This window comes from Artemia franciscana, chromosome 4 (assembly GCF_032884065.1).
Source record: "Artemia franciscana chromosome 4, ASM3288406v1, whole genome shotgun sequence".
In the NCBI taxonomy this organism is placed as follows: Eukaryota; Metazoa; Arthropoda; class Branchiopoda; order Anostraca; family Artemiidae; genus Artemia; species Artemia franciscana.
The window spans coordinates 9,542,212-9,560,791 of record NC_088866.1 but is presented as its reverse complement, the minus strand read 5'-3'; the positions used below and the strand labels follow the sequence as shown (position 1 = coordinate 9,560,791).

General features: G+C 34.8%; 1 protein-coding gene across 8 annotated transcripts in view; it reads left to right on the top strand.

The window, feature by feature from the left end:
* Nucleotides 1-18,580, top strand: part of LOC136025960 (UNC93-like protein MFSD11) — a 159,998-nt gene that overhangs the window by 83,992 nt on the left and 57,426 nt on the right. For all 8 annotated transcript variants that reach the window (XM_065702073.1, XM_065702074.1, XM_065702075.1 and 5 more), the window contains 2 exons: nucleotides 1,979-2,166; nucleotides 10,064-10,240. In XM_065702073.1, the coding sequence (XP_065558145.1) occupies nucleotides 1,979-2,166; nucleotides 10,064-10,240 (365 nt within the window). The remainder of the gene's footprint in view (nucleotides 1-1,978; nucleotides 2,167-10,063; nucleotides 10,241-18,580) is intronic.

The window sequence follows — 18,580 nt, the reverse complement described above, 5'->3', positions numbered from 1 at the left end:
CTCTACGTACCTTGACAATCAAGCAAGCTACAGGAACAAAACAGAAAAAAATTGACCAATAATGATCTAGTAATTCCATATTTTATTCAAAATGTTATAAAAATTTTCCCTAAATATCAGTGTTTGGACTTTTCTTTAAATGCAGCTGTCCAATTGTGTTCCTTATTTACACTGAGTTCAAATTAATTATCAGAACTTTTCTATACAATTGTAATATTTTTTTTTGTGAAATTCGAAGAAAAAAAAAATCCAAATGGGGTTGATAGAAATTGCTGTAGACATTTGAACTCAACATTGACCTTATTTTCAGTTGAACGTTGAAGATTTAGTTCTACCAATATTTTCAGCTTCATTCGTCGATAATTGGCCAAAGAGTCGATGTCACAACTAGCCGTCGGCACTTTTTTTTAAAATTTATTTTCCTATACAGTAAAACTCCGCTTGTAATGTTTCTTCATGAAATCTGAAGAAGAAAAAATCCAAATCAGGTTGATAGAAATTGCAATAGACATTTGGACTCAACATTGGCCTTATTTTCAGCTGAATGCTGAAGATCTAATTCTATCGATATTTTCAGCTTCATTCGTCGATATTTGGCCAAAGAGTCGATGTCAAAACCAGCCATCGGCACCGTTTTTTTTTATTGTTTTTCCTACACAATAAAACCGCTTGTAATAATTCTTTATGAAATTTGAAGAAGAAAAAAAAATCCAAATGGGGTTGATAGAAATTGCTGTAGACATTTGAACGCAACATTGGCCTTAGTTTCAGTTGAATGTTGAAGATTTAATTCTATCGATATTTTCAGCTTCGTTCGTCGATAATTGGCCAAAGAGTCGATGTCACAACTAGCCATCGGCACTTTTTTTAAAATTTATTTTCCTATACAGTAAAACTCCGCTTGTAATGTTTCTTTATGAAATTTGAAGAAGAAAAATCCAAATTAGGTTGATAGAAATTGCAATAGACATTTGGACTCAACATTGGCCTTATTTTCAGCTGAATGTTGAAGATTTAATTCTATCGATATTTTCATCTTCATTCATCGATAATTGGCCGAAGAGTTGGTGTCAAAACCCGCCATCGGCACCGTTTTTAATTTTTATTTTCTATACAATAAACCTTCATTTGTAACATTCTTTATGAAATTTGAAGAAGAAAAAATCTAAATTAGGCTGATAGAAAATGCCGTAGGCATTTGAATTCAACAGTGGCCTGTTTTTCAGCTGAATGTTGAAGATTTAATTCTATCGATATTTTCAGCTTCATTAATCGATAATTAGCCAAAGAGTATATGTCACAAGCGGCCCTCGGCACCATTTTTTTTTAGTTTTTTTATATTTATTTTTTATTATATTTTAAGAAACGGATTAAAATAGAGAGGAAGAGCCCTGTATTATCGATTAGAACAAACTTTAGTTTCATTGCCTATTGGAATAAAAATAGTTTGAGCATAATTGTTTGTTTTATTTCCATAGCCTGGTTATCTCATCAGTTTTGTTACACGCATATTAGCTTTTCTAAGTTTTATTTTTCTATTCCTATGTAATTTTTTACTTACCTAAGTAATTAGTCTTTTCTTATCGACTGGGACCAATGTTTTATAGAATCGTGACCCTCCCGGGCTGAGAAGGGATGCTCTAAGCTCTTTTCTCAGATCTAAGGTCTAGAGTATGTCTTTAAGATATTTCCAAAACAATAGTAATAGTAATAATAATAATAATAATAATAATAATAATAATAATAATAATAATAACATCCAACAGCTGGAATCTGTTTGTCGTTTGGTATTGCCTGTTTTAGATGGGGTTTTGATAACGTACGAAGCTTCAGATACAATCTTCATGTAATACGAAGTTGAAAATTAATTAATCCTTTTGGTGTGGAATTAGAAAAAGGAAATAGTACCGAGTCAAACGACTCTTTGACTCATGATGATGACTCATGCTTCTATTGAATGAAATTGCTTTTCTTTTAGCAAACCCTGGTTCAAAGTATTCAGAGTGAATATGAGAAGGAGAACAAGACGGATTTCGCTGGTGCAAATGGGTATACCAGTCAATCAATTATTTACGCTTCTTTTGCTGTATTCAACTGGATAGCCCCATCTGTGGTCTCTGTAATTGGCCCAAAAATGTCGATGTTTCTTGGAAGCATTCCTTATGCGTAAGTGTAATTTTCGCCTAGTTCAGCTGTGGGAGTTCAGAAGATGCTTAGCTAAATATATCATGGATTTAACAATCACCCCCTCCCAAAAAAAGAAAGCCAGCCGTTCAAATCGAACAGTTCGTGGTAACTCTATGTAAGGAGCGACTCGGCTCAATAGTAACCGAAACTAAAAAGAAAACGGAATTTTGATACCAATAGATAAGTCAAAAGAATCAAATTTTAATGCTGATTTTAAATATATAAGTTTCATCAAATTTAGTCTTATCTATCAAAAGTTACGAGCCTGAGAAAATTTGACTTATCGTCGGAAAAAGGGGTAAACACCCCCTAAAAGTTTTAGAATCTTAATGAAAATCATACCATCAGATTCAGCGTATCAGAGAACCCTATTGTAGAGGTTTCAAGCTCTTATCTGCAAAAATCTTGAATGTTTTATTTTTTCCCAGCTGAATGATCACGGATGCGTGTTTATTTGTTTTTTTTTCCAGGTATGATCGTATCGACCATTGTTTCTAGAATGTCTGAGAGGGCTCATTCTAACGGAATTTAAAATTTCTAGTGCCTGTTTTAAGTAAACAAAAAATTGGAGAGCAACTAGTCCTCCTCCCATGCTCATTTTCCTTAAAGTCACCGGATCAAAATTTTGAGATAGCCATTTTGTTCAGAATAGTCGAAAAATCTGATAACTATGTATTTGAGGACGACTTAAACCCCCACATTCCCTGGGGAAATGGCTGCAAATTATGACCTTTGCCCATTGTTTACACGTAGTATTGGTTATTGGGAAGTATACAGACGTCTTAGGGGACATTTTCTGATGAGGGGGGGGGGTCGGGGGCAACGTGGGAGCCACAAACTCTTTGAGAAAGTTTATTTGAGAAATCATTTCGCCAAAAAATAAAAAAATAATATGCAAATTTAGTTTTAATTATTCATGTACGATGAGCCAAAATCATAACCTGTATTAATTCAAAAACGTTCAGAAATTAAATATATAAAAACAAGTTTTTTTAATTGAAAGTAAGGAGCGACATTGAAACTTAAAACGAGCAGAAATTATTCCGTACATGAAAGGGACTGTCCCCTCGTCAACGCCCTGCTCTTTACGCTAAAGTTTGACTCTTTGTCACAGTTCTACTTTTTAAAACAATAATAAAAACTTTAGCGTAAAGAGCGGGTCGTTGAGGAGGGTCCATCCTCTTTCATATATGGAATGTTTTCTGTTCGTTTTAAGTTTTAGTTTCGCTCCTTACTTTCAGTTAAAAAAAAACTTGTTTTTTTTATTTATTAAAATGAAAAAGCGAACCTAAAATAAGGAAAAATTATGCCATATAATATGTCAGACTCAAAAGGAACAATAGTTACTATGTATGACTAAACGAAGCTCAAATGAACAGAGATTAGAAATAATAATATAATTACACCAAAAACAAACGAAAATACTATAATAAGAGTTGGAGGGGTGCCCCCTATAGATCTCTCTGGACATACGAGCGTCATTTGTGCTTTACTGAAAACAAAAAGCATCTATTGAATATATGCATTTTTGTCCTAATCTTTAAAAAAGAACAAAATAATAAACCTTAAGTCACGTTTAAACTCAACAAAAGTTCTCTTAGAATAAACACTTTTGCGATTCTAAATTTAGTTCTAGTGTTTGCAAAGACAGTTCTTTGGCACTATTTTTCATTTTAATCTTTTTTGTATTCAAAAATAGGTAAAATTGATGCATAAATTAATCACTTTTAAACTGTCAATCGGTATCGGTTTTGATCTTGTAAATTCCTATAAAACATATGGATAGATGGCTATGCTGCTTCAGTCCATTTGTTTGGTTGTACGTGTCTAATTCGGTGCATGGTTTCACTATTTGGTTTCTTGTTTAGTTTCTTGTTGTGGGTTAACCCTCCAGATTTTAAAAAAAAGTCCACTTCATAACTTTTATTCAATTATATTTATCTATTTCTCTAATCCCCGCTTTTTTGTCATTATTTTCATTACGTGAATTCTGTTTACATATTATATTTATTCATCTTCCCATTTCGAGTTGTCATCATTTTCACAGCGTACTCTCGTTAGCTTAGCTTTTGGTGTGAAGTTGATAATTTTGTTGTTTAATTTCAATTAATATGTTTATATAAGTATTTGATTTTTTACTATTTTATAGTTATGACTTTTTTACAACTAAAAAAGAATTATTATCAGCTTTTTTTTTCTTTTTCTTAGGAGAAACAATTTTGCAATTGTTTGAAGCTCTTTAACTTCAAATGACTTCTGGGTCGGAGCTGTAAGCTGTAAACCTGTAAACCCCAACCTGTGCCAATAGTACTCAATACCCTGAAAAAAAATTGGTAACAGATATATATATACATCGCATAAATTTTCTTAAATATGTAAAATTCAGTTTAAGTTCTATGTTACCCGTCAAATTCTATTAGCATTAGGTTTTTTTTTTATGTCAACATCATTTATTAAACAAAAAAAAAAAATTCAATTCCCTCAGAATTTGGGGAATAAGTTGCATTAGTAAAAAAAACAACAGAAAATCCTACCCAAAAATGGATTTGGTATTCGTGGAAACAACACCATTCAGCATGTCTGAGAAGTGTAGAGCAGAGATTTTATTCGAATTAAAATTGAAATTTCTGATGTCCTTTCTAATATAAAAGAAATTCAACAATATTAGTGATTTTCTATGTTTTTGTCAAAAGAAGTCCAAAGTAATATCTAGTCAAAAACTAAGGCATATAATCGATTTAGAACTGCCGTTAATCTGTTTGTAGTGTTTTCCTTTCGTACACCATACTGCCTTACTGAGGTGGGTCCGGCAAATACCTTTACTATGTGGATAGATTATTTACGACTTTGATTTGAGTTGATTAATGTTTTATGTGCTTAGGTACTGTTGTGTATTGCTGTGCGACTGTTAGGAGAGAAGTCAATAAATGCAGGACATGAAGCCTGCAACTAAATGAAAGTAAAAAAGCACCTAAAGTTGAATTTTCGACTGTTAAGTTTTTATTAAAGGTAAATGATGAGCGGTTTTTGAGGGGTCTGATACATCCGTTTCTAGACAATTTTAAGAGATTATTTTCTGCTTGTTTTGAATTGACGTGATTTTAAAATTCGTTAGTTGCAATATATTTATAATTTTTATTTTAACTTTTTGATTCAGAATTAAATGTTGATTTGCAATTTATGTTTAACAGTTCATATCTTTGTTCGTAATTCAAAGATTTATTTCTAAATTTTGTCGCCACACGTTTCATATCCTAAACGTCTTAAAAACTAACACTGAGATATACTCTGTGCCAACGTTTCTTTTTACCATTCTATCCTGTGTTTCCCCAAACTCTTAGAACGAATCAGTCAAGCAAATAAGACTAACAGTTAAGAGTTCTGTGCTTTTTCGATATTTGTATTGTACTTCTGAATCAACTTACTTTGGTAATCCTGGTTTAGCCTAACAACTTATCATGATTGCAACTTAGCTGCAACATAGTAAAGAGCAAACCTTAGCCCATAGTAACCAAAAGTTGAAAAACGCGTTTTGAAAAAAACTACCACGTGAGAAAAAATTTTCATCTGGCATTGAATTAGGAAGGGTAGCTATTGCTTCGGTTAATCTTAAAAGTAAAAGTTTATTGCGAAAATAAACAAGGAAAATTCCTTTTATATACGGAGTAATTTCTGTTCGTTTTAAGTTTTAATGTCACTCCTTACTTGCATATTCAAAAACAGCATTAAAATGCAATTCTTTAGATGTAACTATTAGTATCAAAATTCTGTTTTTTAGAGTTTCAGTTACTATTTAGCCGGGTCGCTCCTTGCTACACTTCGTTACCACGAACTGTTTGATAGCCCTGATCTGTCTTTTTTTCTTTTTCCAGGGCTAGCAGGTTACCAGAATACCATAAAGAGATGTTTAATGGCTCATTCTAACGGCAATTAAAATTGTTAGTCCACTTTTTAAGTGACCTAAAAGATTAGAGGGGAGCTAGCCCCGGCTCAGCATAGTTGAAAGGTCCAATAACTATACGTTGGGTGATAACCTGACCCTCTATAGTCCGTAGGAAAAGGGCTGTAAGTTATGTTATTGTGGTCCTACAAAAGTTAATAGGCTAAATTAGATCACCAGAACTCGTAGTTCGGTCAGTAGAGCGGTTGAGTTCGAGTAAGGAGAGTTTAAAATTTGACAAAGCAGACAATGGATGGAATACATTTTGAATAAGTTGCGAAAACATTTTGATAAGTTGCTGATGGTGTCTTAGGGAAGAAAGTTAGGAACGCAGCTAAGAATATTAGTGAAAAAGCTTTATGATTAATAGAGACGAGAAGGGGCTTGTACAAGAACTATCTGAGTGATAGATCATGTGAAAAAAAGAGGAATGCAAAGAAACCGGAGAAAATATTACATATGAACTAAGAAGGTTTGAAGTGGAGGCCATGGATAAAATTGCCGAGGCTCTGGAAGATAAAGCCAGACGGCATAATGGTAAAATATTTTACTGGCATGTTAATGAATTGATCGGGAGTTATCAATAGGAACGGGGTCACAATTAGTGACAAGAAAAGAGTTCAAGAAAGAGGGTCAGAAGATTTTGAAAATTTGCTAAACCGACATGCAGTTGCAGGAAAATATATAGAGCAAAATGAAAAAGTCTGTGATACCTTGGATGTGAAGGAAGGTTTGTTTGGTGACTGTACTAAAAGGATTAGTGACGGCACGTAGCAGTGAATTAGTGACAGTACTAAAAGGATTAAAAAATACAACCAGGCTCCAGGTATTGATAGTGTGGTAAAATTAGTTTTCTTAAATATGGTGGCTCTGAGGTTAGAAATAAGTTACTGAAGGTTATGAATATGATTTTTGAAAAGGGGAAGTACTTACCGATTTTAGGAAAACACTAATTAAACCACTGTAAAAGAAAGGTGATAAGAGTGAGTGTGGTACTTATCAAGGCATTATCCTGGTCTCTTTAGGTAGCAAATTACTTAGTAATAGTATACTTTTTATACTGAGAAATGCTTTAGACCAAGTTATAATAGAAGAACAGCACGGTTTTAGAAAAGGTTGACGATATATCGGGCAAACTTTCACTCCTAGGTTAATAACTGAGAATTGCCAGAGTTATCAAACACCTTTAGTCCTCAGTTTATAGATTATGAGCAAGCGGTCCATTATGTTGATAAAAGAGCTTTACTGAAGGTCTTATCCTTGTATGGTATACCAGACAAATACATTAAAGTGATTAGTGCTATGTAAAAGAATAACACTGCTGCGGTTAAGGTTGGAAATGAGGTTTGCAGCTGTCTCATATTAAATCAGGAGTTGAACAAGGTTGTGTTCTATCCCCCTTTATATGGATTGTTTTGATGGACTTCGTCTTAAGGAGCATAGGAAAGGCGATTGAGAGAACAAGGAATAAAATGGGGAGAAAAACTTTCCTGGACTTGGATTATGCTTATGACTTAAGCATACCAGATGAAGTGTGAACAAAATGAATGGACTTCTATAAGTTTTGCGATTTCAGGTTGCTACAATAGGTTTCAAAATTAATGTTAAGAAGGCTAAGTCACTAAGGCTAGGAATAAGTAAAGATAAAAAGGTGACTTTGGGTGACGAAAAGATTGATCAGGTGGACAGCTTTGCTTACATTGGTAGTATTATTAGTAAAGACGGCGGGAGAAGTGAAGATGTTAATTGTAGAATAGCCAAGACTCAGGGTGTTTTCTTTTTCACAGATGAAAAAAGTTTGGAAGAATAGAAAGATAATTCTGCGAATCAACATTAGAATATTGGAAGCTGCTATGATGACAGTGGTCAAATATGTTTCTGATGCAAGGGCATTCCGGAAAGGGGCTGAAGATTTGTTATGTATTTTTTAGAGATATTGCCTAGGGATTGTTCTGGGTACCCGGCTGACTGACTACATTTCAAACATTAGGCTGTGCGAAAAGTATGGTTCAATCCTTTTTTCTAGGGCTGTAATGAGAGAAAGGTTGGGATGGCTAGGGCACGTTCTGCCGATGAATAATAACAGATTGTCGAGGATTGTCCTTTTCGGCCAACCGTCTAAGGCTATATGGAAAGCAGGTCTTCCGTGGTTGGGGTGAGAGGATGTCGTAAAGAAAGATTTAAGAGAAATTGGAACCTCCTGGGAGTGTGTAAATAGGAAGGCTTTGAGTAGATTTGAATGGGGGTGGAGCGTGCGTAGCTTTGCTGGCCTGAGGTGAACTGGTACTGCGATGAGTTTTTAGTAATAGTAGTAATAGTAGTAATAGCACTGATAAAACCCAGAGATCAGTAAAAAAAAAGAATACTGGTTTAGGAGTCAAAAGTGAGTAGTGACCTTACAACAACAAGCTGATCTATAACGCTTTTCATAGTATTATACAAGCTGTTATATCAGGAAATTTCAGTGTATAGTTAAAATTATATTAAAACTTAAGCATAAAAATAAATATTATTTCAAAAGCAGCAAAGTCATTGAACAGCACACGCAAATAATGGATTGATATAATAGGTAACATTTTGGTTTCACCAGCTATAACATCAATAATGAGTAATATACAATATTAAATTATAAAAAACACGCTTTAATGCTACTTGAAATGAAGAACAAATAAATCATAATATGAATTCTGAAAATCCGGTTATTTCTCTCTATACAACGGAAAATCTCGAATTATGATACAAATTCTAAAGCTAGTCTATAGTCCTAATATTATCAAGATGGCTTTACTTGGGACTTGTCTACATACTAATCATGAAATGTCCTTTTCAAAACCAAAACAAGATTCAATCATTGGACTGAGCTCATTGCGCAGAATTGATGCCAAATTATACGAAAAAAAGAAGAAAAAATAAGGAGCAACAATCGTAAAACATGATTATTTCTTTTCAAAAAGTTCTCTTAATCGGTTTGCCTTTGCTACATCAAAACTTCTATATTGTTTTTTGTTTTCAGTAAAGCTCTAGTTTTCTATAATGATACTAACCTAGGGAAATATTATCAGTTCGTTTATTTGCACTAGTTTCATCGATGTATATTAGATAGACTGTGAATTTTCATTCGTTTTGAGTTTCAACTTCGCTATTTACTGCCCTCAGAAAAACTTTGTTTAAGAAAAAAGAAGTAATAATAAGGGTTTACCCAGAGTAAGTTCAATATGTAGACTGATGCCCACTTGCAACTTATGCTCCCAGAGATGGTATCAGCGGTCTGTCAATATTTGCAACCATTATGGTTAGTTATTATACTTCAATGGCTGATTGCATCTCATACTTTCAATAGGTTTGGTTTGGCACCAGATCGGGTTAGGGTTATCGTTTCACATGTATATCTTACTTGGCACTAGGCAAAGCACAGATGTCAGAGACATCTAGATTTGCCTTGCCCATAACGTTTGAATGCTACTGCAAATAATCTTTCATTTTGCTTTACAACTAAAACATGAATAGTGCCTGTGATACTTTTTCTTAATATATATTTTTTTCAGATTAGGAGATATTTTCTGAGATTAAGGAACTGTCCAAAACGGGATACGTTACCCTAAACCTCTGAATTACACAATACCAAAAATGTCAGAAATGGCGTATAACTCTAAAATATAATATTCATTTCTTGCTATGCTCTTTTTTAGTATGACAGCATTGCCAATTTTGCCAGGGCCTTATCCATGGGGCGCAGTACCTGGTAGAATCCCGGAATTTTTGTTTGATTCATACAATAGTATCAAAAATACACGTAAATAAAGTTTTGTTGTATTTTATAAGTTTGTTTGTACTCCCCCCCCCCAAAAAAAATATAAACAACCCCTCTTGTACAAAAATACTGGACACAACCCTGTCTGTTGCTATAATTATTTTGACCTGTAAATTAAATTCTAGGCTATTTGTGGGTTCGTTTCTCATACCGATGACATGGCTGCTGTACCTAACATCTGCCATTCTTGGCTTTGGTGCTGCAGTTATTTGGACAGGCCAAGGCAACTATTTGACTCTCTGCTCCAATGACGCAACAATGACAAGAAATAGCGGAATATTCTGGGCTCTTATGCAATCTAGGTACTTTTTTTCTTTTTTATTGCCCAATTGGTTAAATAATACTTATTGATTGTATTCTATCTTGATTTTTATTGTGACTCGGTGAGTAAGTTCTGTGTCAAGATTCTCTCCGAATTATTAATTGTTATTTCATGGTTTTGAAGGAATTATATATATATATATATATATATATATATATATATATATATATATATATATATATATATATATATATATATATATATATATATATATATATATATATATATTTTTATTTTTATATATATTTAATATATATTATATTATTTTATGTTCTATATATATTTTCTTTCTTCAAAAGGTGAAATTTGGTTTTAGCATGATTGACCTTCGATTACACTAGGCAGTGGCGGTTCCGGCCTCTCTTGTCCCTAGGAAAAAATAGAATATTCATTTATTAACAAAACTTTCCATATATCTAAATCTTACTCTTCTTACTTTATTATCTGCAAATTTATGAATTATCTCGGTTCAATTGATGATTCTAATTCCTCATGTTGTAAAATTAATTAAATTTAGTCTAGGCTACTTACTTTTCATGATCAAGGAACGCTGATGAAGATATGGAAAAAGGTTTTGGATACAATTTGTTTATGCTTATTGCCAACTGCGGCCTCTGTTTTGTTCTAATAAAAATAGAAGTTCAAAAATTACAAAATGATTATAACCGCTGGATTACTTATTTAGAATTTGATCCCCTAAAATTTTTGCTCCCGGGGCAAGTGCGCCCTCTGTCCTCCTCTCACACTAGACCAGCCTACTCTGAAGCTCAAATATTTTGAAATCTGGAAAAAGTAGAAAATTGATAGGTATGTTGTAAAGTAAAAATAGTGGTAAATTTGGAGACGATTCCACTACTTACAGAGGAACAAGATGAACACACTTTTGATGCCTTTTTTATATTCTTTCCAAATATAACGATCGCTTTCACTCATAAATCCAATTTAAAGCCCTTAAATTAGACCTAATCTCTTATCAAAACGAAAAAAATCGTAAAGGATAGAAAACGAGGATAATAACAGTCAGTGAAAAATAGAAGAAAACGATGCAGATATTTCGGTTGAGATCTCCGCTCATCCGTATTCAGTGCAGAATACAATAACAAAAACCAACAAAATAATAGTGATTTCACTATTGTAGTTTTAGACAGTTACCCTTTCATTGTTACCTGGATAGGGTCTTCTTTTAAATTTAGTATTTGTTTTAAGGTTGTTTTTTATGGCACTTGGTATTAACCAAGTGACATATAGCGATCGCAAATTCTGTCGGTCTGTCTGTCAGTCTGTCCCGGTTTTGCCACTTTAGGCACTTCCAGGTAAGCTATGACGATGAAATTTGGCAGGTGTATCAGGGACCGGACCAGATTAAATTAGAAATAGTCGTTTTCCCGATTTGATTATCTGGGGGGGGAGTGGGGGGCCGGTTAATTCGAAAAAAATAGAAAAAATGAAGTATTTTTAACTTACGAACAGGTGATGGGATCTTAATGAAATGTTATGTTTGGAAGGATATCGTGTCTCCAAGCTCTTGTTTTAAATCCCGATCAGATCTGATGACATTGGGGGGAGTTGGAGGGGGGAACCTAAAATCTTGGAAAACTCTTAGAATGGAGGGATCGGGATGAAACTTGGTGGTAAAAATAATTAGAAGTCCTATATACGTGATTGACATAACTGGAACGGATCTGCTCTGTTTGGGGGAGTTGGAGGGGGGAGGGTTAATTCTGAAAAATTATAAAAAATGTGGTATTTTTAACGTACGTAGGAGTGATCGGATCTTAATGAAATTTCACATTTAGAAGGACCTTGTAACTCAGATCTCTTACTTTAAATCCCGACCGGATCCAGAGTCATTAAAGGGGGGGGGGAGACCGGAAATCTTGGAAAACACTTAAAGCAGAGAGATCAGGATGAAACTTTGTGGGAAGAATAAAAACAAGTCCAAGATACGTGACTGACAGAAACGGAACGGATCCGCTCTGGATCCGGTGACATATGGAGGAGTTGGGGGGGGGACCTAAAATCTTGGAAAATGCTTAGAGTGGACGGATCGGTATGAAACTTGGTGGGAAAAATAAGCAGAAGTCCTAAATACGTGATTGACATAATCGGAACGGATCCGCTCTATTTGGGGGAGTTGGGGGGAGGGTTAATTCTGAAAAATTAGAAAAAATGAGGTATTTTTAACTTACGAAGGAGTGATCTTATCTTAATGAAATTTCATATTTAGAAGGATCTCGTAACTCAGATCTCTCATTTTAAATCCCGATCGGATCGAGCTTCATGGGGGGGGGGGGGCGGAAACCTTGGAAAACACTTAAAGCGGAGAGATTAGGATGGAACTTGGTGGGATGAATAAAAACATGTCCAAGATACGTGACTTATATAACCGGACTGGATCCGCCCTCTTTGGTGAAGTTGGGGGGGGGGGAGGGGGAGGGAGTAATTTGGAAAAATTAGAAAAAATGAGGTAGGCTATTTGTAACTTACGAACGGGTGATCAGATCTTAATGAAATTTGATATTTATAAGGATATTGTGCTTTACTTACTTACTTAAGTCCCGTCCATCCTCGCGGGACGTTTTGGGGCCACTTCTTTTGACAGGGCATGAACTAGGGCTCGGTGCGTTGTTCTATTGTGTGCAGTTCGAGTCAACCCAACGATGCGCTTTCGGTCAAAGTTTTCAATCCACCTCTTTCTAGGTCTTCCTCGTGGTCGAGATCCGTCTATGGTTCCTTCGAGGGAGATTTTTGGTAGACGGTCGTGGTCCATTCTCTTGACATGCCCGAGCCATCGCAGTTGTTGTCGTTTGATTTTATTTAGGATCGTGTCGGGGGACTTCATTGTGCTTTAGAGCTTTTATTTTAAATCCCGACCAGATCTGGTGACATTAGGGGGAGTTGGAGGGGAAAACCGTAATTCTTGGAAAGCGTGAAAATTGAGGTATCTTTGCGAATGAAAGTTCTTAAGCTGAACTGGCCAGACATGACAATAAACAACCAAGAGAGATAAAACTCTACAAAAAGAAAACTTCAAACGAGACGACGGCCAGTAGAATTGAAAGACTAAAACAACGCGGATATTTCGCCTGTATCCAAACAAGGCGTCTTCAGCACAAGATAGAAAATTAAAAGAAAACAATTAAAAACCACCACCAATAATAATAGATACAATTGTCGATACATATCCACGTAGGGAAAAGCAGCTATTTGAGTTACTTCAGTGAGAATCAAAGAGCAACTGAGGAAAAATTATGAGAACTGAAACTTAGTTAATTATTCTGTTGCGAAATAATCTTCTTGTAAGCTAACATTGAAGCAACTCTGTTTGGTCTAGTGGGTAATTAAATAAAAAAACAAGTTTTTTGAAATGAAAGTAAGGAGCGACATTAAAACTTAAAACGAACAGAAATTACTCCTTATATGAAAGGGGTTTTTCCTCCTCGATGCCCCGCTCTTTACGCTAAAGTTTTTTATTGTTTTAAAAGTAGAGTTGCGAGAAAGAATCAAACTTTAGCGCAAGGAGCGGGGCGTCGAGGAGGAAAAACCCCTTTCATATAAGGAGTAATTTCTGTTCGTTTTAAGTTTTAATGTCGCTCCTTACTTTCATTTCAAAAAACTTGTTTTTTTTAATTAATTTCTGAAAGTTTTTGAATTAATGCATGTCTGATTTTGGCTCTCCGTACATAAATTACTAAAATGAAATTTGCATATTAATTCTTTTTTTGGCTAAATGGCTTTCTCTTAGTTTTGATCAGACGATTTTGAGAAATAAGGGGTGGGGAAGGAGGCCTAGTTGTCCTCCAATTTTTCCGTTACTTAAAAAGGCAACTAGGACTTTTTACTTTTTAACGAACATTTTTATTAGTAAAAAAATACGCAACTTAAGAATTAACTTACGTAACAAACTTTTATATTCTTATATTTTTGATTATATATATGAGGGGGTTGGTCCCCTCGTTAATACCTCGCTCTTCACACTAAATCTTGTTTTGTCCCAATTCTTTAAGAATGACCCCTGAATCAGAAAGGGCGTAGAATAAATAGTTGAAATTACTTAAAATATTTTTAGCATAAAGAGTGAAGTATTTATCTCCTCCTAAATACCTCGCTCTTTATGCTAAAGTATTTTTAGAACCCCTCATATGCGTAATAATCTCTGTTCGTTTTAAGTTTTGATGCTTCTCGTTACTTTCAATTGAAAAAAACTTTTTCATGTTTATATTTTCATTGTTTGTTTTTTTATAGTAATGCTAGAAAGTCCTGCGCCCTTTTGATAGAATTTCTCTTCCCCCATGAAATATTCCTCCAAGAAAAGATCCTCCCATATAGCCCCCTCCCCTGAACCCCACACCCAAACCAAAAATCCCCCTGATAACGTCGGTACACTTCCCAGTAACCATTACTGTATGTAAACATTGGCCAAAGTTTGTAACTTGCAGCCCCTCTCCCAGGGACTGTGGGGGGTACGTCATCCCCAAAGACATAGTTATTATGGTTTTAGACTATGCGGAACAAAATGGCTATCTCAAAATTTTGATCCGTTGACTTTCGTAAAAAAATGAGCGTGGGAGGGGGCCTAGGTGCCCTCCAATTTTTTGGTCACTTAAAAAGGGCACTAGAACTTTTCATTTCCGTTAGAATGAGCCCTCTTGCGACATTCTAGGACCACTTGGTCGATACGATGACCCCTGGGAAAAAAAACAAACAAAAAAAAAAAATAAATAAATAAACACGCACCCGTGATTTGTCTTCTGGCAAAAAATACGAAATTCCACATTTTTGTAGATTGGACCTTGAAATTTTTTCTATAGGGTTCTCTGATACGCTGAATCCGATGGTGCGGTTTTCGTTAAGATCCTATGACTTTTAGGGGGTGTTACCCCCTATTTTCTAAAATAAGGCAAATCTTCTCAGGCTCGTAACTTCTGATGACAAAGACTAAATTTGATGAAACTTATATATTTAAAATCAGCATAAAAATCGGATTCTTTTGATATATCTTTTAGCATTTAAATTCCGTTTTTTAGAGTTTCGTTTACTATTGAGCCGGGTCGCTCCTTACTACAGTTCGTTACCACGAACTGTTTGATCTTGTCCGCTGGTGATTGTGTAAAATTTTAATTCCCTCATCGACTATTGGTTCATTTTTTAAAAGAATATCATAAATTGGGTCAATATTTAAATTCCCTGTGTCTCTATTTATTGAAATAATAGCAAATATATGTTTTTTAATTTCTATAGCCTCCCTGGTCCACTGAGAAAAACCTCTATCATTAGAAATAGCTTTAGCCTCATCAAATTGTATAAAATGTTCGGGATAAAAGAATGTATATTCAGCTAGAGCCGAAACAAAAGTTTCGGGAGGCTTTCTTAGTTGTAGGGATTTTTCTATTGAGTTGCGATGCTCAATAAATCTTTCAGTAAATTGTTGGTGAGTTCTACCAATATAAAACTTTCCACAGGAACAAGGAATTTTATACGCCCCACTAACTAAACCTCCCCGAGTTAGATCCTTCCCAGACTTAAGAAAACTACCTAATGGTCTCACTGATTGGAAACAAGTATAAATGTTATGTTTACCTAAAATTCTTTTAAGCATCTCCCCCAAAGTAGGTACATAAGGTAAAGAAATGAAACTTTTCGGTAATTTTAATTCTGTGCACTGTGAAACCTCAATAACCCTATTGTTGTGCTTAATGCGTCTATTTTTTATTATTTCATCAATGAATTTAATCGGTTAGCTATTACAAAATAAAACATCCCTGAAATATAACAATTCAGAATCTAAAAACTCCCGGGAACAAATTCTGAAAGCTCTATTCACCAGTGCAATCACAACCCCTCGTTTCACTGAAATAGGGTGGCAAGAGTGAAAGTTCAAATACCTATAACTGTGAGTAGGCTTTCTATAAACTGAAAAAAGTAAATGGAACTCACTTTTAATCAATAAGATATCCAGAAAAGGTAGTTTATCACTTTCTTCAAACTCCACTGTAAATTTTACGTTTTTGTCAAAACTATTTAAATGTTTATGGAAAAGGTCTAAAGACTCTAAAAACCGTGTTTCCAAATGCAAACCACATCATCCATGAATCTGCCCCAGAAGCAAGGAGAGAGCCTAAAACTGTGTATGGCGGAGGTTTCAATAGATTCCATGAAGAGATTTGCCAACAAAGGGAAGAGAGATGCCCCCATAACCAAACCAAACACCTATTTGTAAATTTCACCTCTAAAACCAAAATAGAGAGAATGTTCATTTGCAAGAATTACCAATTTCATAATGACTCCAAATAATAAATAAGATCCAAATAATCTCCAAACTCGCCATGGTCACATCTTGTGTCGAATCAAAGTGCTTTTTGTAATTTAATCCTTAATATATCCTCGCACTTTTTCACGTTACAATTTGAATACATGGACACCACATCAAAACTACAGAGAATTGAATTCTCCTCCAGTGTGAAGTTTTTTAACTTATTAGTAGATCAGTGGAATTTTTTATATATGATTTTTGTGTTCCTAAGAGTGGACGCAATGCCACCGACAACCACTTTCCTAATTTTACCACTGGTGATAAAAAAGTTGATACAATGGGACGGAGGGGGACTCCCGTCTTATGAATTTTGGGTAGACCATAGATCTTTGGTGCGGAACAACCTCTTGGATAAAATTTATTATAAAATTGTGGGGTAATGTGTAAATTATTTTTCAGGGACTCCATTTTTCAGGAATACCATATGAGCTCCTGGCTCTTGGCTCGTCCGGCCTCGTCACAAGTGCCATATGAGCTCTTAGCTCTTGTTTTTTTTTATATTGTGCTCTGGACTTTTCTCTGTAGTTTTTATTATTTTATTCTGCGACGGTTGAGCGGAGGTTTCAGCCAAAATATTTGCATAGTTTCCTTTTATTCTTTCACTGGCTGTTATTATCCTTGTTTTCTCTTCTTTACTATTTTTTCGTTTTGTTATGCTTAGCCAGTGTGGTCTCAGGAACTACTTACTAATTCCTTGTGGTAGCATTCTAGCTAGACGGCTCCAAAGCAGGAAACATTTTGCTATAATAAAGTTAGTAGCCTACCAATGCATTCCTTTATTATGCTCCTTTTCAATACAATAGTCCTTGCACCCCCCCCCCCTCCTCGTACCCTCATAATAAATAGTCCTGAATAAAGAGCGAGGCTTTGAATAGATTGGTATGGAGGAGGAACTTGCGTAGCTGCAGGGGCGAAGCGCCAGCAATTTTATTGGAAGGGCTCGAATTTTTTTCGAGCGCTACTAAAGAAAAGTTACCATTTACCGAAGACGCTACTCGGTTAAATGCAAATATTACACAATACATAATAAACAATAAACAAATATTAAGTAAATATAAAATTAAGTACTGGTGATCAAGCTTTTGCTAAGATTATCAGCAATGAGTTGCTGCAGGCGACAGTAGTACAGTTCAAAAAAGCTTTTTAGTGGCCTCAGGTGTATTTCATATACATTCGGCTTTTTTCAGCATGCTTCATCACTTATGTTGCGGAACCTCCCCCCTCAATTTCCACAACCTCCCATTCCACCACATGATGCTCTATTCTATAGTTGAACCAAGCACCATTCTAACAGCCCCGTGTATTGTGCTATTCAGTTGCACGCAATTTTGAACAAATTTTGAGGGTAAAATTCTACTTTAGCTACTTTTGGCTATCTTAGAAAGAGGTTAGGTTAGGAAAACGGAACTCTCAGGGATGGATCTACAAGCTAAAGTATGACCCAGGAAGGTATTTTGAAGTACCTACTTTCACTCCTCCTCACTCTAAAGGGTTCTAAAGTTTGCCTTCATGATAGATCTATACCTTGACAAAACAACATTTTACCATAATTTTCAGTTATCAGTTTCTTTTTCTCTGGCTTTAGTTCTGAAAATGCAATTCCATTTATTTGAATAGAATTTCAAGCCCTTTAAATGTTTTTTTTTTCAAAATTTAGGAAGTATATATGCATATCTTTAAAACCTTATAAATTTGGGATTGAGCAAAGTTGTGAAGCTGAAAATAATTTTGTTGTATTATTTAAGCAGATCTATTTTGCAAGGTTTCATTTTTATAACAAACAGACTTTTATCAAAGGTCAGGACCCTCTAGAGTGAGAAGAGGTGGAGATAATACTTCAAAATACCTTCCCGTGATATACTTCAGCCTGCAGACGCATCCCTGAAAGTTTCATTTTTTCTAGCGTGATTCATTGAAATATTATTTTTGACTTATTATTAAATTGATTTAATAGTGGATTCGCTGCTTTATATTAATAAACTAGCTGTTGGGGTGGCGCCTTGCGCC